General features: G+C 38.9%; 1 protein-coding gene across 1 annotated transcript in view; it reads left to right on the plus strand.

Moving 5' to 3' along the window:
- RIC3 (RIC3 acetylcholine receptor chaperone) overlaps positions 1 to 22,960 on the plus strand; it is a 53,214-nt gene that overhangs the window by 14,865 nt on the left and 15,389 nt on the right. Inside the window, exons 2-5 of the mRNA XM_055317910.1 lie at positions 5,594 to 5,820; positions 6,946 to 7,021; positions 9,468 to 9,561; positions 22,570 to 22,715. Of these exons, the coding sequence (XP_055173885.1) occupies positions 5,594 to 5,820; positions 6,946 to 7,021; positions 9,468 to 9,561; positions 22,570 to 22,715 (543 nt within the window). The remainder of the gene's footprint in view (positions 1 to 5,593; positions 5,821 to 6,945; positions 7,022 to 9,467; positions 9,562 to 22,569; positions 22,716 to 22,960) is intronic.

The raw sequence follows: 22,960 nt of genomic DNA on the forward strand, positions 1-22,960 counted from the left end.
CGGGTGTCTCTCATGAATAAATAAAATCTTTCTTAAAAAATAAATAAAAATAAAATAAAATAAAAAAATAAAGACTACTCTAACAGAACTGTTCAGAGGTGGCATGAGCTTCCCTGGGACAATACTGAATTTCCTGTTTGATGGTATTCAGCAAAGTCAGGACCTCCACTTAAGGAAGGTGTGAGGATATTGAACACAGGTGGTTAGACTGGATGACTTTTAAAAAAACTTTGAGATGTAATTCACATACTAGGTAATTTATCTACTTAAAATGTATAGTCAGTGGTTTTTAATATGGTCACAGATTTGTGCAACTATCACTACAATTTTAGAACCTTTTTATCACCTCTTCTACATACACACAAAAAACTCCATACCCATTAGCAGTTACCCCCCCACCCCACTCCTCAGCCTCAAGCAAGCCGTAATCTACTTTCTGTCTCCAAAGATTTGCCTGTTCTGGACATTTCATATTCATAGAATCATGTAATATATGATCTTGTACGATTGGCTTTCTCTTGTGTGTTTTTACTTAGCATAATGTTTGCAAAGTTCATCCCTACTATAGGATGTAGCAGTACTTCATTCTTTTTTATGGCCAGGTAATATTCTATTGCATGGGTGTACCACATTGTACTTACCCATTTATTGTCAGTTGATGGAGTTTTTCGGTAATTATGAAAAATGCTACTATTAACATTTTTATGCAAATTTTTGTGTGAGCATATTCTTGGGTATATAGCTAAAAGTAGAATTACTGGGTCACAGGGTCAAAAGGTGTTTACCCTTTTGAAGAACTGGCAAGCTGTTTTTCAAAGTGGCTACCATATTGTGCATTGCCATCAGCAGAGTAGGAGAGTTTGATTTTTCTCCACATCCTTGCCAATACTTTATTATCTTTCCTTAAAATTATAGCATTCTAGTGGGTCTAATATAGTATATTTCATTGTGGGTTTAATTTTCATTTCCTTGATGACTAATGGTGTTGAACATCTTTTCATGTGCTTATTGGCCATTTGTGTATCTTCTTTAGAAAAATGTCTATTTAGAACCTTTTACCATTTTTTAGTTGGGTTCTTTTTCTTTTTTTTTTCTTTTTTTTTTTTAGGATTTTATCCATGAGAGACACAGAGAGAGGAGCAGAAAGACAGGCAGAGGGAGAACCCTGGGATCATGCCCTGAGCCAAAGGCAGATTCTCAACCGCTGAGCCACTCAGGCATCCTGGGTTATTTTTTTTATTGTTGAGTGGCAAGAGTTCTTTATATATTTTGGATACTTGAACCTTATCAGATCTATGATTTACAAATATTTGCTCCCATTCAGTATGTTGTCTTAACTTTTTTGTGGTATCCTTTGCAGCACAAAAGTTTTAAAATTTGGTGAAGTTTTAGTTTACCTATTTCTTCTTTGTCTATTTGTGGTTTTGGTGTCCTATCTAAGAAACCATTGTCTAATCCAAGGTCACAAAGATTTATGTCTGTTTTCTTCTAAGAGTTGTATAATTTTTTTACATTTAGGTCTTTAATGAATTTTGAGTTAATTTTTAAAAGTAGTGTGGGTAGAGGCCCAACTGCATTCTTTTACAGGTAGATATTTAGTTGTCTCCATACTATTTGTTAAAAGATTGGATGATTTTTAAGGCTTCTTCTTACTCTGAAGATTATATGATGCTTTGTAGTACATTGGTTTCTGCTATTGTCTAAATAGGTGGATAGTCAAGATTTCATAGGATGGCCATCTTTTTCCCAAGAATACATTGTGTCTGAAAACAGGGATTGCCATTAGTCCTTTATCAGTTTCTTCAAGACTTCTCAGTTGCTTTCAGTTCTGCCTTTCTTTTTTAGGATACTAGTTTGCTTCTGGTCTTTGACAGCTCCATTTTTCTCCCTCTTTTTGCACATAAGTACACCTATCCCACCAATACTTCTAGTATGGGAATACTTCACTCACTCTATTTTTTGAACTAGCTTTTCCATTTAGGTAGCTTATAGTTTCTTCTCAAGCCTAACTGTAGTCTCTAATAAAAATTTCTTCTGAATGTGTGTGAAAAATGGGTACTCGGTCTTCCCCTTGTCATGTCTTTGTCATTATCTTTTCTAAGTGTATTAAACTCCTAACCTTGGAGTTTTCTGATCCCTTTCCTCATTATTTCTATGTTCTGTCCAGTATGAAATGCTGCTGATCATTCCATGCCAAGAGCTTTTGGATCTGTTGCTTCCTCTTTATAGCTAGAGCCAGCGCCTCATCTCCGAGCTTAATTACTGCCTTCTTGCTGATTTTTTTAAACCCTAGTTTCTCTCTGCATTAGACCCTATACTCAAATACTAGATTTAATTCCTCTCAGGCACCCTTCTCATGAAGTCATTTCTCTGATCTTAGACCCACAGTATCAAATTTATACATCACAAATTAGCATTTAAATCCTCCACCTCCACTTCTCTCTCCTTATCTCTTATTTCCCTAAATGGAGCCAAACTAATTGGTAGTTAGCCTTCTTTATTCTTTGTTTTTGTTTCTTTGTTCTCCTCTCTTTCTTGTTGCAGAGGTGTTCTTTCCTCCTGCCATGCTTTTGCTTCTTTGCTATTATGTCTCCTTCCCCTCAGTGATTGATCCCATTTGACTCCTTTTTTTTCCTTCTTTGCATTCTTTTAATGCTTAGAGATTTAGTTTGTCTAGTAATAAGGTTCATGATACCCTGTCCTTTTTTGTTGTTTTGAATATACTGCTTTTTAAAAGCATCATTCAATGTGGGAACTATTGTTTTTATTTTATTTATAGCTCACTCCTACCTATAGCAGAGTCCTGGACATAATAGTTGTCCAGTAAATCTTCCTGGCTGATAGACTATAAAAGTTTTGGGGAGAGATGTAGTGTTTAGCATTGTCATCATTTTTTAATTTTACAAATGCAAAATAATACCTTTTGTGCCATTACCTGATTTTTAATTTTTTTGTTTTATACCAAGTTTTGGAGACTGTGCTCTCAGTACAACAGTAAAATGAAGTTTAACAACATATACTACTACAAAATATTAAGTCTAATTTATTGAACACTAGCCATCTGATATATCAGATTCTCTCAAGAGAAAGGTTAGCTTCTTGGATGCTGGCTGGGCATTTTTTGAAGGTGCATTATAGCCTTAAAGCCATTACTCACCATTTAATATATTAAGATCCTTGACAATTTAATAGTTATATAGTCACCAGAACCCAGAATAAAAGAATAAAGAGTGTTGACCTGATTTCCTTCTACTGTATGAAGCTCTGCTTTTGTTGCTAACCTACTCTTAAATAGCATTTCTTCCCATAATTTCCATGTCCTTCAAAGTCAGTAATGGGAGGGAAAGGAGGATTACCGGAGTGGAGTTGGCTGAGTGAGGGGATTCAAGGCAGAAGGCAGCTTCCAGACCTTGTGTCTAGCTGTGTTACCTTCCTGTCTTCTTTCTTAGCTCAGGAGCACAGTTGACTTAAAGGTAATCATCAGTTTATACCACCTTATTAACATTGTTAACGCAAGTTTCCTTTCTTTTTAACCCTTTGTCTTCAATCCACATGCCCATTCCCTTCCCCATTTATATGTGCCTACTGTGATTTGCTTGAGAAATACGTAGCATAATTATGGTGTCTTCAGCTTACATAGTGGTTTGTCTATTTTTTACTCAGTGCTGTGCTTTTTAAGATGTATTCGTATTGCTGTAGGTACAATTAAAGTGATTTCTAGAAGTTATATAGAATTCCATATTTGTATCCACTCCATTTTGAGTTTCCATTTTTCCAGTTATTGAAATCAAAGTTACTTCAAAATTCCCTACTACATTATCATCACAGCAGACATTCTTACATAGGTCTCTAATGTATATAACTTGCATCTAGACCATCCTACTTGGAATGTCTCTTGAATTTATCCACCAGAGTGGGATCACTGCATCACATAGGACACAGACATACTTCATGTCACTAAGGACTCTTAGCAAAATGGCTATATCCACTTAACTTCTTTACATCTTTGCCAACCTTTACTGTAACCACCATTCTAACTTTTAAGCCCTTCTGAACAGTATGAACAATGCTATCTGGTTATTAGAATTTGTATTTGCTTTTACTCTGAGTTTGATCATCTCTTCATTTACTTGCTAATCATTTCACCTTCTCTTTCTGTAGCTTCCCTTCCTGTAGCTTTTGACTGTTTTTCTATCAGGTTTCTTGTGATTTTTATATCAAATTGTAGAAATTCCTTATCTATTCTAGACATTTAGTCTCTTGGCAACTTTAGATGTTGCAGGAGCTTTTCCTTGTCTGTCCTCTATTTTAACTCTTTTTGTGGTATTCTGTATTGAACAGAAATCTACAGTTGTGTTGAAGTCAAATCTAACAGTATTTCACTGTATAGTTTGTATTTTTAGAGTCTGATTTATGAAGTCTTTCTTCTCTGTAATGTTAGCTCCCAGTGGTTTCCCCCCACAAACCTGTTTACATGGCCTTTTGAAGAGAGGGCTTTCCTTTCTCACCTATGGCTCTCAGGAGGCTTGGCAGTTGGTGTTAATGTTTGACTGCCCCTGATGGAGGAAAAAGATTCAAGAAAATTGCACACTCCTTTCTCTAAGCCCTATGCTTCTACTCACAGGACCCGGTGACCCTGTTTGTGCTGTATGAATCCTGTCTGCGCAAGCGATAGCCAGTGGGGAAAGGGATGCATACCTACCCAAGAAGAGTGATCAAATCTTCCAAGGAACTTGGAATTGTGACTAGTCTCTGTTGGCCTCTTGAAGGACATGCAGACTGAGGGGTTTTGGTTTTGGGGTGACCCATATTTCTCCATGTTCACAAAGAAGCTAGAGAAATGGTCTGCACAGAAGGGAGAATAAAGAAAATAGGCATGGAGAAACACAGGAAGGAGCCTCTGGCCCCATGGAGAGGGAGACTGTAGAACATGAGAGTAGCTGTCCTGGATCCTGATGGCTTTCCAGCTTCTGGTTCTTTTCTCTTCTGAGACCAGATTGCATTTCCTTTTCTGTATTAGTTAGGGGTGGCTAACTCTGTAACAGACTCGAAAGGGTTTAATGGCTCTAACACAATAGAAGTTTATTTCTTGCTCACATAAACAGGTCCAGATGGTTCTAAGTTGGTGGAGTAGCAGCATTGGAGGGCTCTGTGCCACACAGTTATTCAGAAACCTACACTAATGGAGGCTCTGCCATTTTTATCACATGACTTCAAAGGTCTGCCTAGGTCAGTATGAAGCCTGCAGATGGGAAATGGAGTTTAATACAGGAGAAGTTTTATAGGCCAGGCCTTGAATCAGCACACACCACTCCCATTCCTCTGGCTAGAACTCTATCTCATGACTACCTTTAACTGCATAGGAAGCTGAAAAATCTTACCAAGCTATGGACCTAAAAGGGTTTGGAGAACAGGTAGATTGCTACGTCATATTTATTATCTGTGTGATACCTCTGTATCCTTAAAGTCAAGTTCCTGTTTTTTCTTAACTTATTTGAGTTGGCTTCTGTTCTTTATGCCTCAGTGTATGAGGTAGTTTCATAAGAGCTATCTTTAAAATAGTAGAAGAAATAAATACTGATTATTTTCTCAGGAAAGTTGGGTCGATTTCCACCGATGATGCATCATCACCAGCCACCCGCAGATGGCCAGACCCCTGGGGCTCGTTTCCAGAGGTCTCACCTTGCAGAGGCATTTGCAAAGGCCAAAGGATCTGGTGGAGGCACTGGAGGAGGAGGTAGTGGAAGAGGCCTGATGGGACAGATTATTCCAATCTATGGTTTTGGGATTTTTTTATATATATTATATATTCTATTTAAGGTAAGTGGAATCATCTTGATCATATTATATCAAGAAAATTTGGTATCCTAATAAAAATCATTTTTTTGGCATTAAAACTCTTTACAGTTCATAACCTTTATTCAAATTCTCTTTAAACCTTGCTTTCTCTTTATGAGGTATTTAGGATAATTGTTACCTTGGTTTTATAGAAGAGGAGATTTTCGCTCAAAGCTTAAATGGTTTGCCCTAGAAGTCACAACTAGAACTGTAGAATCACGTCTTGAGCCTGGGTCTTCTAGTTGCTAATGCAATAAAGATCAAAGCTCCTCCCACTCCAGTTTTTTTGTTTCTGTTTCTTTGACTGGATGCCTTTGCAAGCTGAAAAGGTGTAAAGCTATTTTAAGGATAACTTTATTACTAGGATTGGCACAGTGATTTCCAAGTAGCCCACTGTGAGACCAAATAATGACCATACCAACACCACTTTGTCCTCCTTTTCCCCCTCCAGGAGTGTGAAATGATGTTTTTAACATCTGCTGTAGTTTGCTGAAACAAAACTGCCAATCCTGAAACTAAGCCTGATGTCTCGTAGCTCTGGGGAGACATGGTTTGGGTTCTTCAAAAGCAACTCCCAGTTAAGTTCCCTCTCCAGGTGGACTTCAGTGAGCTATGGGCCTAGACACTGAAGTGGAACAGAAGTCACATTCTGTATCCTTTTTGGAAATCTTAAATATTCACTGTGCCCTTCTAATCAGAGTAAGAAGCAAGTTTCTTCTTGCTCAGGAACTCTGTTTGGGACCCGAGTTGCCTCTGTAAGAACACCCCTGGGGGCTGTACATCCCCTTTTAGATGAGTGTGGGAAAGGCAGATGACCTGGAAAGAGATTTTTTTTTGTCTTTGTGACTTGATGGGTTTTCATTTGGGGGCCTTCTTTTGGTTCTCTCTCTCTCCTCTCTCTCTCTCTCTGACTATCATAAATAAATAAAAATTAAAAAAAAATAAAAATAAAAATAAAAAATGAAATGTTTCTCTGATATTGGTATTTGATTTGATTTCTGACTTAATTTTTATCTCCCAACCTTTTTTTTTCATTTAATATGAGGGGTTCCATGACTTTGAGGTTCTGAGCTGCTGTTGATGTGCTGTACCTCCTTCAATTCTCAGCTTTCAAAGGGGAAAACTACTGCAGAGGATCGGAAATGTTCTACTGCCACAGCTGGAAACACCCACAGGAAAATTAGTAAGTGCCCCTTCTCAGTATATGCACAGGTTTTATTGAGTCAGACTGCCATAATATGGTCAGAGGGGCAATCTATGGATATGTCTTAAAAGAATTTCTTAAAAATTTCCCCAAATCCAATGCCATTTTTACCTAAGCTCGGGAAGTCTTGAGTTTCCAAATTGATGTTGAGCTTTTAAGAGAAAGAGTTCCAAAACTATAAAACTACCCGTTTACTTTTTTATATATTAGCAAATTAATATTTCACATTTAGAATGGGTTACTTCTCATTCCAGACTTTAGAATATTTGTAGCAGATACCTTTATTTCACAGACAGGAAAACTAAGGAAGAAAGATCAAGTCATGGCCAAAATAGGTTATTAAATCTAGGGACAGGGTTTAACACTTTTGACTCATGAAATAACACGGTCATCAAATATTTACTGACCAAGTGGAGTATTCTGTGCCCTCTGGAGAAATGAAATGTGTATGGCATGGCTCTTTCTCCTAAGAATCCATAGTCTAGGATGAATATCAGGAAAAATAACTTGTGCAAAGTTTATTATCTAGAAGGGGACTTGATGAGGGCCTTACGGGAAATGACATGAAGCTGGGTCCTGTCAGATAGATGAGATGGCTTAAGGAAGACACAGCCTGATACAGGATGGCCTGGGGGAGCAGATAGGTTAAGCCATGTCACTGAAGGCCTTGGAGGCCAAACTGCTTTATCCTGTGGATAATGAAGCCTCATCAGAAGTTTTTTTTTTTTTAATGAATTTCTTTTTTTTTTTTAATTTTTATTTATTTATGATAGTCGCAGAGAGAGAGAGAGAGAGAGAGGCAGAGACACAGGCAGAGGGAGAAGCAGGCTCCATGCACCGGGAGCTCGACGTGGGATTCGATCCCGGCCGGGTCTCCAGGATCGCACCCTGGGCCAAAGGCTGGCGCCAAACCCCTGCGCCACCCAGGGATCCCCATCAGAAGTTTTTAAGAGAAAGCAGCAAAGTGAAGTGAGGCTGAGCCACTGAAGCATCTGCCCTTGGCCCTAACTGCTTTTTGGATATACTCAGAATTCTCTGGGAAGTAGATATCCCAGTCATAGTCTGCATCCTTTTTAGAAATCTTAAATATACAAGGAATCCTTTAAGAAAGCGCTTGAGTTTTTTTTGTTTTGTTTTGTTTTTAAAAGATTTTATTTATTTATTCATGAGAGACACAGAGGCAGAGACACAGGCAGAGGGAGAAGCAGGCTCCATGCAGGAAGCCCCATGCGGAACTCCAAGATCACGCCCTGGGCCAAAGGCAGGCACTAAACTGCTACACCGCCCAGGGATCCCCTAGGTCCTGCATTCTTAATTGAGATAATGTCTAACCAACAGTGATGGTAAATGCATCAGTAAAATAATTTTGAAAAGATTTTTGGACTCTCAAAGAATAACAAGTTCTGTATCCAATCACATAATGCATTTAAAACAGATATAAATAAAATGAATTCTTAAGAACAGCTGTCTTGTAATATAGCAGTTATATCTGCTTCTTATCCTTCAATTTTGAATAATGCAATTAAAATAACCTAAGCATTTATGTGGCACAGTCCTCTAGACACTGCAGATGTTAACCGCATGCATAAGAATTTGTTCTAAAAGTATTAAAAGGCCTTTGAAATACTATATTTTACAGTGGCCTTCTAAATATATCTGGTTAGAAGGATACTCGTGTGTGAAACAGAAAAACTGGATTATCTGCATAGTGAACAGCATTTTGTTTTCCTGCTGCCTTAAAGTTCATTTCATGTACTAATTGATTTTTTTTTTCTACTCTACTTTTAGGGTCTTAATTTCAGTAGATAGATGTGATCTCTGTTGACCTTTGTTGAGAATACTGGGGACCAAGTACACCACTTCATCCCAAATGATGAGGGTAGGAAACGTTGGTCAGGCAGGCTTCAGCCCTAGTTCAAGACTTCCTCTGTGAAGAAAGGATAGTATTAAAATCATGATCCTCTAGATATGTTTTCAGACTTTGGGTTCAGGTGAAATCCTGCTCATTTCAGGGTGTTACCTCCTTTTCTAAAGTACCTTGTGTGTTTGGTACTTTTCCCCTCAAGCATCATTGGATTAGAAAGGATATGTTTATCTTCTTCATTTCTTCTTGGGTGATCATGTTGAGTGGGGTGTTTTATTTGTTTTCTCTTCTCCTAGGTATTTTTTTTAGCTGGTCCTGCTGTGTTTCCATGTAAGAGAGAGTGATTTGTTTATTACTCCCAAAACCTATATCCTTTAGATCTCAGTGGCCACACCTTGGTACCTTTTGTGTCCTGATTGGACCAGCTGGAGAGACATGAGGCTCTTCTCTGAATCTCTAAACCAGCTAGGATTATTTGTAGGGTATCACAGCCAGACAGTTTCAGAAAAGAGCTTTGGGAGTTATGTATAATGGTTCCTTAGATTGATGCTTGTTTTTCAGCCAATTTCGAGCTTGTTCAACTGCAAGAAAAACTGAAAGAGACAGAGGAAGCCATGGAAAAATTAATCAACAGAGTGGGACCTAATGGTGAGAGGTAGGTTTTCACATAACAGGACTCAGACTATTTCCCATTTAGAGAATCCATTTAGAATTTTGCTTTACTTTGATTTCTGGACCATTTATTTTCATTTTATATAATTGTCAACTTATTTGTCATTTACATATTCGTTTTTACTAAGTATTTCCATTTTCATACCATCTGCTTTCAAAAGTCTTTGTTGAGTATTGTACACGTTATCATTATTGTGAGGGGAAGTTTATGAGCAGTCTTGCCCAGTGAAATAACCAGGTTCTAAGGAAGATAATTTCATAGCTGTCTAATAATTTGGTTTTACTTTAAATTATGCCTTCTTAAATCTGCTTGAGACAAAAAGAAGAGGACAAGGGTGATTAGGCATTTGTATTTTGTGTTTTCTATTCCGGAACAGGATTAGACATGTAAAGTGGGGTCCAAAGTTCAGCTAGCCCTTTAGGATGCCTTACAGGGAAGACCACCCTCCTGCTACTAGGCTGGCTGAGAATCTGAAAAGGTGGCTTCAGGAGGTTGATGAAAGTGGGCAAAAAACTAAGAAAATATAGATGTAGGAAGGCCAGGGAGGAAAAACCAGAATGTCAGCTTGAGAAAGGAGAGGGATTCAGTCTTAGCAAGACCTTCTGACAAAGATGGAGGAAAGACTGAGGGTGAGTGGCAGAATCCCAGGTGTTAAGAGGTCCATCCTGTGGGCTCACTGTGGAGTCTCTGCTTCCAAGAAAACTACTGCTGCACCATGGCCTCTGTTTGCCATGTTGGTGGTGCTAGTGCCTCATATCCTTCTCAGCTCCTTGGATCCAGCCTTGCGCATCTTTGGCTAGATAAGGCAAGAGTAAACATTCTCAGATTGCAGCTCCTTGGCTTGACTTTTTCCTACAACATCTAAAATGATGCTGAAATGAGGATGAGAATGAACCTTGCCTGTCTTCACCCAGGAGCCTTCACTTTTTGGTTCAGAAGGCAGAGTGACTATCCAGACTGTTCCCATAGAGGTAGAGGAATGTGTACATACTTACACATGAGTATATCTCTGGAAGTGTGTAATAAAACTTGATACTTGTTGAGCACTTATGAAGAACAAAGCACTGAGAGAATACCTTATATCATTATAATGATACCTTATATCATTATCTAATGTAGAAGTATTTGTCGGAGTGTGACTAAACCAATTTGTACAGCTATACTTTTCTGGTCTTTTCTGCCCTTAACTTGTACTACTCACAGTCTAGGTGGGGAACTACCAGCCTTTTATGGACCCTCAAGCCTCAAAGAGTATCTGTGCCCTGGTCCATTTGAAGACCCATGCCACACCTAAGGGTCATGAAAACCATAGATGAAAACCTGTGGGCAGGGCTTCCCATCTGGGAGACTAAGCCCCTGGGCCTTGAAGTAAGAAACAAGAGGAAGATATTTTCTATTACTGCTGTTCACACTCCCTTAGTTCAAATCATATAGTTCTGCTTTCTAACCTGTGCATATCTTCTGTCCATTGCGTAAGCCAGTGATGTAGTACTGTGACTGTAACTACTTTACGCTTTGTGCCAGGATTACTTCTCTGTAAGGTAGATGAGTGGTCCCCACCCTGCAGCTAGAGTTGTGCCATCTCATTGTTTCTGGGGCCACAGGTCCTAGCTCAGAATGTTTATTCTTTGTAAGATGCTAAGTAAGGTATGGACTCCTTGAGAACCTGTTGAATCCAGCTTGCCACATGGCAATGATTGTAAAACATTTTCCCACAGTACTTCTCAGAAACTGCGGATTGACTCTCCTTCCACTGAAGAGAACATAGCTTGTAGCTCCCGTTCTCAAATCTCTCATCTTCCAGTTCTAAAAAGATGACTTTTCTCTCTGTCACTTATGATCTAGTACCTTCTATCCTTACAGGTAGGCCTTATGGGACTTCACCCTCAAACTCAAAGGGCTAACTAGCCCCATGTTTTACGTGATTTCCTTTTTTTACGTTTATATCCTTTAACCTTAGTGTCTGTGGCATTTGTTTTTCTCTGTGTTTCTGTGATTATGAGAAGAGCCTCAAATACCCCGGTATTTTTCTAGCAGATCAAAATTTAACACATCTCCAGGCTCTGAGAGTCTAGGAGGGGATTAAAGACACAGAAACCATGTTCACTTACAGCCTTCTAAGTCCTTTTAGGGAATGTTAATTCCATAATTATAAGGTTTTCTTAAAATTCCAGAAATATGTGGTTTCTGAAACTTAACCTAGGAATTACAACTGAAGCAGCATGTCTAGTTGTAATCATTCACCTCCTGGAAGCGTGGCACGGCCTGAGGGAGAAGTGGGGTGCAACCCAGGCAGAAAACAGCCAGAGAAGGCATGTTGAGGATGCATATGAAACTGTAGATTTATGGCATGCATTCCTGGGATATAAACTTACTGAGGACAGACTTAGTCTGTTTAGTTCATTGTTCACATAATAGATACTAAGGAAGTTCTTATTGTTGAAAAAGGGTAGATACTCACTTTTGAGACAAGCATTTGTACATGAATCATGGGTAGAAGAGGTAATCATGGCATTCTTTGCTAAGATCCTTCTCTTCATTTCCTGACCTTTATATTCAGGGTCCTATGTCTCATAGATTATCTGCCCTTCTTCAGTTGATAAATGTCTTTTGAAAGAATGTGCAAAATGAAAATCATTATCTATCTCCAGCTGACTCTACTCCACCTTTAATATTCTCCATCTTGGCAAGTGGCTCCCACCATCTACTTAATTGCCCAAAGCAGAAATCTGATATTATCCTTGATTTACCTTTTTCTTCACTTCCTATATCTCATCAATCACCCTGTCTTGTTATTTCTTCCTAATTAATAAGTCTGTCTCCCTGCAAAAGACTCTAAGCTCTGCTAGGATAGGGATTATCTGTATTATTCCCAGAGCCTAGCACAGGCCAACAGTAGGCTCTAAAAAAGTGTTAGTTGAAATGGAAGAATGCATTAGAGAATGAATGCCTTTTTAAAAAAATTATAGTTGACATACAGTATTCTGTTAGTTTCAGTATATCTTACATAGTGCTTACCACAATAAGTGTAATTATCATCTGTCACCATGCATTATCTCAGTATTATTGACTATATTCTCTGTGGTATTTTTTACCTATGTGATTTACTTGTTTTATAACTGAAAGTTTGTACCTCTTACTGTCCTTTACCTATTTTGCCCATTCTCCCCACCAGCAACCATCAGCTTGTTCTCTGTATTTGAGTCTATTTCTGTGTGTGTTTTAGATTTCATGTGTAAGTGATATCATGGTATTTTAATATTTTTCTCTGTCTGACTTACTTCATTTAGCATGATACCCTGTAAGTCCATCCATGTTGTGAATGGCAAGATCTCATTCATTTTTATGCTTAGTAATAGCATTCCAGTGCATGTGCATGCACACGCTTGTGTGTGTGTGTGTGTGTGTGTGTGTGTGTGTGTACACAACAAATCTTTATCCATTCATCCCAAGTGGATGACACTTGGGTTGCTTCCATGTCTTGGCTACTGTAAATAATGCTGCAATAAACACAGGGTGCATACTTCTGAATTAGTGTTGCTGGTCTTTTTTGGTAAATGCCCAGTAGTGGAATAACTAGATCATATAGTAGTCCTATTTTTAATTTTTTGAACCACCTCCATACTGTTTTCCACAGTGGCTGCAACAATTTAAATTCCTACCAACAGTGTACAAGGGTTCCTTTTTCTCTATATCCTCGCCAACACTTGTTGTTTTTTTGGTTCTAGCCATTCTGATAGGTGTGAGATGATACCTTATTATGGTTTTGATTTGTATTTCCCCAATGATTAGTGATGTTGAACATCATTTCATGTGTCGATTGGCCATCTGTCTGTCTTCTTTGGAAAATATCTGTTCAAGTCCTCTGTCTATTTTTAATTGGATTATTTGTTGGGGGCCATTTTTTTTTATTTTTTATTTTTTATTTATTTATGATAGTCACACATAGAGAGAGAGAGAGAGAGAGGCAGAGACATAGGCAGAGGGAGAAGCAGGCTCCATGCACTGGGAGCCCGACGTGGGATTCGATCCAGGGTCTCCAAGATCGCGCCCTGGGCCAAAGGCAGGCGCTAAACCGCTGCGCCACCCAGGGATCCCAGAAGTTCTTTATATATTTTGGATATTAACCACTTATCAGAAATATCATTTATAAATATCTTCTCACATTCAGTAGATTGCCTTTTCATTTGGTTGATGATTTCCTTCACTGTGCAAAAGCTTTTTATTTCAGTGTCATCCCAATAATTTATTTTTACTTCTGTTTTCCTTGCGTGAGAAGATATAGCAAGAAGAATGTCACTAAGGCTGATGTCAAAGACATTACCTATGTTTTCTTCTAGGAGTTTATGGTTTCAGGTCTCACATTATCTTTAATCCATCTTGAGTTTATTTTTGTGTATGATGTAAGAAAGTGGTCCAGTTGTATTCTTTTGCATGTAGCTCTTCAGTTTTCCCAACACCATTTATTAAAAAGACCATCTTTTCTCCAGGGTATATTCTTGTCTCCTTTGTTGTAGAGTAATTGACCACATAGGTGTGCATTTATTTCTGGGCTCTCTCTCCTATTCCATTGATCTGTTTGTCTGTTTTTGTGCCAGTACCTTACTGTACCAAAGTATTTAACTACAACTTTGTAGTTTATCTTGAAATCTGCAATTGTGATACTTCCAGCTTTGTTCTTTCTTCTCAAGATGCCTTTGGCTATTTGGGGGTGTTCTGTGGTTCCGTACATATTTTAGCATGTGTTGTAGTTCTGTGAAAAATGCTGTTGGTGTTTTGATGGAGATTGCATTGAATCTGTAGATCTATAATATTCTTTCAGCCCACAAATGTGGTATATCTTTCCATTTGTGGTATCTTCAGTTTCTTTCATTGCTGCCTTATAGTTTTCAGAGTATGGGTCTTTTACCTTGTTCTCTGAAAGGGGGGTATAACGCAAAATGATTTCTAAAGCCCTAAAGAGCCATAAGATAGAAGAAAAAAGGCTGAAGAATCCTGTTTGTCAACAAGTGACTTAATAAAGGGACTTATGAGCAGAAGTGTGCTGTGGGTATCTGCAAAACAAGTAGATCTCCATAACCCCACCTGTCATAAGTTCTGCTTTTATAGCCCTAGATATTGGGGAATACATACTGGAAGACCTGGGAGGAAATGTTTCAGAATCACAGTCATAGCTCCAGAGAAGATCAAGGACCTTATACCCCAAAGGTATATTTAAGGGTGTGGTCAAACAAAAAAGAGCATGCATTGAGGGGAGTGCTATACTGAAGGAGGCTTCAGGTCACAGAGTGGTCATCAGGGTGGATTTGTGCAAGATAGTATTAGTCATGTTCACACACACTCCCTTGGCTAAATTTATTCCTAGGTATATATTCCTTTTAGTGGAATTGTAAATGGGACTGTTCTAATTTTTCTTTGTGTTGCTTCATTATTACTATATACAAATGCAGGTTTCTATACAATAGATTTCTGTATATTAGTTTTGTACCTTGCAGCTTTACCGTATTCATTTATTAGGTATAATAGTTCTTTGGTGGAGCCTTTAGAGTTTTCTTTGTATAGTATCATGTCCTCTGCAAAGAGTGACAGTTTTACTTGTTCCTTACCAGTCTGGATGCATTTTATTTATTTTTCTTGTCTGATTGCCTTGGCTTAGAACTTCCAGTACTGTGTTGAACAAAGGGGCATGAAAGAACATCCTTGTCTTGCTCCTGATCTAGAGGAAAAGCTTTCAGTTTTTCACTATTGAGAATGTTAGCTAACATCTAACCCATCTATATATGATGGGCTCATCATATATAGCCTTGCTTATATTGAGTTATGCTCCCTCTAAGCTCACTGTTGAGAGTTTATCATGAATAGATGTTGAATTTTGTCAAATAATTTTTCTGCATCTATTGAGATGATCCTATGGATTTTATCCTTTGTTTTGTTAATATGGTTTATCATGTTGATTTGTGGCTATTGATTTACATCCTGGAGTAAATCCCACTTGATCATAGTGAATGATTCTTTTAGTGTATGGATGGATTTGGTTTGCTGATATTTTGTTGATGATTTTTGCATCTTTGTTCATCAGGGATATTTACCCTGAAGTCTTTACTTCTGACCTAGGTCAGGACTGTCTCATGTGGTAGCTCATGTGTTTTTCTTTTCTCTAATTTTGCCTCTCTTCTTCAATTCATTTTCTCTTCCAAACAAATGGATTATGGTGTTTTGTTTTGCTTTAACCCTGTAACCGGTCTCTGTTACTCTTGGTAAAGTATAGAATTCTTTAACTTGGCTTACATGGTCTTGGGTGACATGGCCCTTACATACCTTTGTTGCTTTATCTTCATTACTCTGTCTGTGCTCCATCCACACGGACTACTTCTCTAAAATGCCCATTTGCCTTTGCTTCTAGGATTTTTTTTTAAAAAATTTTTATTTTTATTTATTTTATGATAGTCACCAAGAGAGAGAGAGAAAGAGAGGCAGAGACACAGGCAGAGGGAGAAGCAGGCTCCATGCACCGGGAGCCCGACGTGGGATTCGATCCGGGGTCTCCAGAATCGCGCCCTGGGCCAAAGGCAGGCGCCAAACCGCTGCGCCACCCAGGGATCCCTAGGACTTTGCATATAACTTTTTCCTTTGTTGACTGTCTCTTCAACCCCTATCCCACACACCCTTATTTTAACTCTTTCTTGTAGGTATCCCTTAGACATTATCTTCTCTTAACATCTTAGCCTGCACTTCAGACTTGGTTAGGTGTTCCTCTGATGTGCTCCCATGCCACCTGCATTCACTGATATTGTAAGCATCGTATTACTTTCTGATGTTCTGTTAACTTTTCTGTGCACTCAAACACCCTGTAATCTTGAAGATAGGAAATTTTCATCGTTCAAATTTGTATTCCTGGTGCTGGTACATTGACAGTGTCAGTACATGTTGAAAGAATGAATGAGGTAGATATAAGGAAAGTACTTCAGATAATGCAGGCTGTTTCAGCAATAAGAATATCTTCTTTGGCACCTAGTTTGATTTTGCTTTGTGTAGCCCTGTGTGGAGGTCAATGGCAGGTATTATTTTCTCTCTAAGAAACTGTATCTCAGAGCAAGTGTATTCCAAAGATGGTATTAGTTTTCTGTGGCTGATGTTACAAATTACACAAACGTATTACCTTAAAACAACACATAATTATTATCTCACAGTTCTCTGTTACACATCCTACGCTGGGCTAAAATCAAGGTGGCAGGACTATATTCCCTGCTGGAGGCTCTTCTTTGCCTTTTTCAAGTTTTAGAAGCTACCCACGTTCCTTGGCTCAGTGGACCCTTTCCTCCATCTTCAAGGCCAATGACAGTGGGTTGGGACCTTCCTACATCCTATTACTCTGACCTCTTCTGCCTCTGTCTTCCATCTTTAAGGACCCTAGTAATTCCATGTGCGCTCATAGATAATCCAGGGTAAGCTGTATTTTAAGGCCAGCTGATCTGTACTTTAAATCTATCGCAACTGTAAGTCCCCTATATGTAAGGTAACATTATAGGTTCCAAGACTTAAGATGTGGATTTCTTTGGGGAGTGGGGAAGGGAGCGTTATTCTGTCTACCAAAGAAGCTCTGTAGAAAAGCAGGGATTTGAATAAGCCTTGCAGGACACCTTAGGCACAATTTGGCAGGGAAAAAACATTTCAGAGTAGCACAAACAGCAAATGAGGTTTAAAAAAAAAAGTCATGGCATGTTTTTGGAACAGCAGGTAGTCATGAGTAACTGGAATGGAACGTATCAGGACTGGGATAAATGCATAGGGAGGTAGGTAAAGGGAGAAAAACTAGAAAAGTAAGCTTGGCCTAGACTGGAAGGTCTTGAATGGTAGACTGAGAAGTTTGAAATTCATTGTTTTATAGTGGGATGCCTCTAAAGGCTTTTGAGGAGAAATGTCATGATCTGCTGTACTTTAGAAAAGTAAGTCTTCTAGTGTGATATGCAGAGTGGCTACATGCTAGAAGATTACAGGGAAAGTTCTAGCAAAAGGTAATAACTAGGCTAGTGAGAGTGGAAATGAGGGGCCAAATCAAGGGGACTTGATGGAAGAGGAAGAAAATCGCAAGCTGGTTGGCTCAGTCAGAAGAGCATGTGGCTTTTGATCTCAGGGTCGTGAGTTTGAGCTCCATGTTGGGTATAGAGGTTTAAATAAATGAATAAATATAAAGTTAAAAATCACAGGCTATTTTCAGGATTCCTTGGTAGCAAACAGTCGATTCTAGGTAGCAGAAATTTGGAGAAGGTGACAGAATTTATTGGAAGACAAAATTTATTGGAAAATTTGTTGGAGATCAAATTCTTGAGGCATTTATGGGATAGCTCACAGTATCAAAGGAATAGCTAAAGATCCAGGTTTCAGAAAGAAGGGAAACCAGAACAGCTCTGAGGATTCAGAGGAGAGAAACAAATGGACAGGTTCTTCAAGGACTACTGTCAGAATGAATTAACATGAAAAGTTTTCAGATCTGGTTTCACTGCATTCAAGACCCAGTTTTAAGAAAAGGTACAATTGGCCCAGTTTGGATCCTGTATATATCACTGAATCAGTCACTGCAGCCAAAGGATGGAGTGTGATGATTGGCTATGGGCCATGGCCACTCTTGAAGGAGAGGTAAGGGGTTGGATAGCTTCACTCTAACCTCTGCACTATGAGCAGAAGAGGGTTTAGTTCCCCCAAAAGGAAAGCTAGGTAAGAGCAATGAAGGAGAAGAAAGAGGTAAAGATGAGTTAGATATTTGTGGCCCAGACTACAAGATTATATCAACCAAGATAAAAACACAGAATAGGAGAAAGAAGATAAGGCTTTGGTATAAGGATCATGAGTTCAGCTTTGAGTATGTTTGAGGTGCCATCAGAATATCTATGTATGATAAAAAATAATAATAGGAAATTGGGGTACTGAAGTCAGGACTAAGGACACAAGTTTGGAAATCATTTGGCTGGAGGTCAGAGCCACGTAGAAAGGTGAGATCAAATTCTTGAGGCATATCCTACCGTATGGCAGTAGCCTGCAATCTTTTGCTGATCTGAATTCTGTTCCAATCGTGAATAGTGTTTGAAAGAAACTATTTCATTCTCTCTATACTTTACTTTTGGATTCAGAACTTGATGATTCCTCTGGGTTTATAACATTCAAAAGTCTGATCAGTAATCTTCTAACTTGACCTTCTATTTTTCTAGCATCTTGGAATCTGCCATACCCAACCTTACAAAATGTGGCTGCTCATGCAGCTGTTCCTCATCCTGGGCCAACTGGGATCTGGTTTTGAAGAGTGAATTTAAGGTTACCATCAGTAATGGCAAGGCCTCTAAGTGGAAATGCCTAGATCACTGGAGTTCTAAGACTGGTTTTCATGTGAAAAGTCAAGATTAGAGGTAGAGTGTGGGTATCACCAATGTAGAAGCAGTGGTTTAATTTGTGATACAGCCAGCTTCCTGAGGGCATGACTGTAAGAATGGACCAGTAAGAGCCCAAGGATTGAGCCTTCAGGAAAACCATGTGTTTAGGAGGCAGATGGGGGAAAGTGAGCCAGGATCAGAGATCCAAGGATTGATTAAAGAAGTGGGAGGAATACAAAGGTCTCAATAGTCAAGGGAAGAGAACATTTTAAGGAGAGGATGGCCCATAGTACAGAGAGGTCAAGAAGAATGAAATGTGGGAAAAAAAAGATTCTTGGACTTGAGAGTAAAGCTTTAAAGGTTTTTTTTAAATTTTTATTTATTTATGATAGTCACACAGAGAGAGAGAGAGGCAGAGACATAGGCAGAGGGAGAAGCAGGCTCCATGCACTGGGAGCCCGACGTGGGATTCGATCCCGGGTCTCCAGGATCGTGCCCTGGGCCAAAGGCAGGCACTAAACCGCTGCACCACCCAGGGATCCCGAGAGTAAAGCTTTATTGATGATTTTCAAAAAGTTTTGGTAAAAATGGAGTAGAAGCCAGATTTCAGAGAGGTGGGAGAAAATAGATGGTAAAGAAATAGGGACCAATTAAATTAGCACATATTTATTGAGCACTTGTAATGTTCATGGCACTGTGCCTGTACTGTCCTGAACTTATATCAGTGCCCTCAAGGTCTGTCAAACCAAATTGAGACAATAAGGAATCTACAAAAAATATTTATTACATAAATCCAGAAGATGTAAGGTAGACCATGATTAATTGCCTAATGTATGATATGGACAATGGAAATATGCTTGTTCAGAGGTAAAGGAGGATGCTTTAATTTAGAATTCTCTGCGAATGCTTCACTTGCCTGTTTCTGCTTCTCCTAGCCATCCCTTTTAAAATCAGGGGTTCTGGTTTCCCATGAGTTAGGAAACAGAGTCAAGACTGTTTCATTCAGTAAAAATGAGAAGGCACTGAGGACAGCCCAGAGAAGTAACATGTGCAGCCCAAGGCCAGAGCTTTGTGATAAACACGTAGGTTCTTTTTTTTTTTCTTTCAAGTTTTTTTTTAAAGATTTATTTATTTATTTATCAGAGAGAGAGAGAGAGAGAGAGAGAGATAGAGAGAGGCAGAGACACAGGAGGAGGGAGAAGCAGGCTCCATGCAGGGAGCCTGACGTGGGACTTGATCCCGGGACTCCAGGATCGCACCCTGGGCCAAAGGCAGGCGCTAAACCGCTGAGCCACCCAGGGATCCCCTCCTTTCAAGTTTTAATTTAAATTCCAATTAGTTAACATACAGTGTAATATTAGTTTCAGGTATAGGATTTAGTGATTTATCACTTACATACAACACCCAGAGCTCATCACAAGTGCCATCCTTAAACCTCATCACCCATTTAACCCATCTCTCCCACCTCCCCTCCAGCAACCCTCATTTTGTTCTGTATAGTTTAAAGAGTCTGTTTCTTGGTTTGTCTTTTTTCCTCCTATGTTCATGTTTTGTTTCTTATATTCCACATATGAGTGAAATCATATAGTATTTGTCTTTCTCTAACTTACTTTGCTTAGCATAGTACTCTCTAGCTCCATTCATGTCATTGTAAGTGGCAAGATTAAATTATTTTTCATGGTTGGGTAATATTCCATTGATACATATACCACATCATCTGTATACATTCATCAGTCAAAGGACATTTGGGCTCTTTCTATAATTTGGCTATTGGTGATAATGCTGCCATAAATATCAGGGTGCATGTACCCCTTTGAATCAGTATTTTTGTATCCTTTGGGTAGTCAGTAGTGCAATTGCTGGATCATGGATTAGTTCTATTTTTAACTTGTTGAAGAACCTCCATACTTTTTTCCAAAGTGGCTAAACCAGTTTGCATTCCCACCCACTGTGTAAGAGTGTTTCCCTTTCTCCAAATCCTTGCCAACACTTGTTTCCTGTGTTGTTGATTTTAGCCATTCTGACAGATATGAGGTCCTATCTCATTGGGGTTTTAATTTGCATTTCCCTGATGAGCGATGTTGAGCATCTTTTCATGTGCCTGTTGGCCATTTGTACATCTTCTTTGGAAAAATGTCTGTTTCATGTTTTCTAACTGGGTTATTTATCTTTTGGGTGTTTGATAAGTTCTTTATATATATTGGATACTAGCAAGTAGGCTTTTTTATCTAGGGGTGCCCTAGTTGCATCAGAAGCCCTGCACAAGGTGGGTTGTTATAATAGTAAGAATTAGGAATTATAGAGAGCAGATGAACAGTTGTGACAAGGCAGGACTCCTGTACTGATAGGAAAAACAGAACTATAAGAGGCCCAATATATGTAAGATTTTAGCTGAATGTGGAACAGACCAGATTCTTCAGTTTATGGCTTTGAGGCCATTTAGTGTGGAAGAACTGGAACTCATGGTGTTTTTGTTGTCTTCTCACTGAGATCTGTAGAAATGTTGTACCTTCTTTTTCTTCACTTACCATCTTAACATTGGAGGGAGGAATACTTCTTTCCTCTGTTTTTCCTCTGTTAGTCATTAAGGCTTAAGTTTGTAGGCTAAGCATAAAAAGGAACACAGGCTCGAGACCGGATGCTTAGAAAAATTGATGGCATCTCCACAAGGCTAATATTAAATGTCTTTTTTCCTTCATGAATTTAAATTGCCTTCAAATGTTTTGGATTTCTAAGAGGTGCATAAGTAGCTTCTGTTAAATCCTGCCACTAGATAAAACCAGTTCTCAGTCTCTTGAGTAGAGCTTTTTCTGCCTGTGACTGAGATGCCATGCTTCTCAAAATAGTCCTACCATTAATCTTGAGCCTCATCTTATTTTTGTGGACATTTTGCCCAGTTTTCCAGCTAAATTGATACTCAAACCCAGGTTTTCTAAATTGGAACTTGAGCATTTTAAGAATTGCCATCAGAAGTCAGACTTTAGTTGTAGTTCAAGTGCTGACATTAACTAGCAATAGGAATAAATGTAGAATTGCCCTTCTATGGACCTCAGTTTCTCTGGTTTAAAGGACTGATTTGTCAGAATGATCCAGCTTTGAAATTTTAGGGTATTTCTTTATTTCTGCAGAAGTAGATGTAGTCTGGCAATTCCAGGGTTGGGCTAATAGGATATTTTTCTGTAGTTGAGGCTAATAGCTCAGCATATTTTCTTTTGATGACCTTGCTTTGGAGAAAAGTGGCTTATAGTAAATGGGTAATAAGAGTAATAGTGAAATCTCTTGGAGATGAGACAATCAGGGCAGTGAGGTATACTGAAGGACCGCTGAACTGACAGCGTAAGCATCTGTGGTCTGGTCCCATTATTGACCTTAATTCATTATGTGACCTTGGGCAATCACTTGATCTTTCCTGGGCCTTCATTTCCCCACCTTATAAAATCAGAACATTGAATTAACATATCCAGTTATCAGCTATGCATACCCAGGACCAATTCCTAGAACACTTACCTGCTGCTGTTGGACTTCCTCTTCTAGGATCCAGACAGATCTTAGTGATGTCTGTGTGTTCATTGCCCAGGAGTTCATTTACTATTAAATGGCTGGGTTGTCTGATATTTCTAAGCAGAGCACAGACTGTGACTTCCGACCAAGAAAAACGGTTGCTGCATCAGCTCCGAGAAATCACCAGGGTCATGAAAGAAGGAAAATTCACAGACAGACCCACTCCAGAGAAAGAAGCTGAAGAGGCCCCTTACATGGAGGACTGGGAAGGTAAACAGTGTCTTGTCATTTCTTGGTTAGCTGTCAGCCCAGAAAAGAGAACTTACAAGCTTTTAAAAAGTTATATGTATATATTATAAAATTGACCAGTTTTTAAAAAGATTTTATTAGAGCATGAGAGAGAGAGAGAGAGAGAGAGAGAGATCACAGCAAGGGGAGGGGTAGAGGGAGAAGCAGACACCTGCTGAGCAGGAAGCCCAGTGTGGAACTCAAATCCAGGACCCTGGGATCATGAC

This window comes from Nyctereutes procyonoides, unplaced genomic scaffold, assembly GCF_905146905.1.
Source record: "Nyctereutes procyonoides isolate TBG_1078 unplaced genomic scaffold, NYPRO_anot_genome, whole genome shotgun sequence".
Taxonomy (NCBI): domain Eukaryota; kingdom Metazoa; phylum Chordata; class Mammalia; order Carnivora; family Canidae; genus Nyctereutes; species Nyctereutes procyonoides.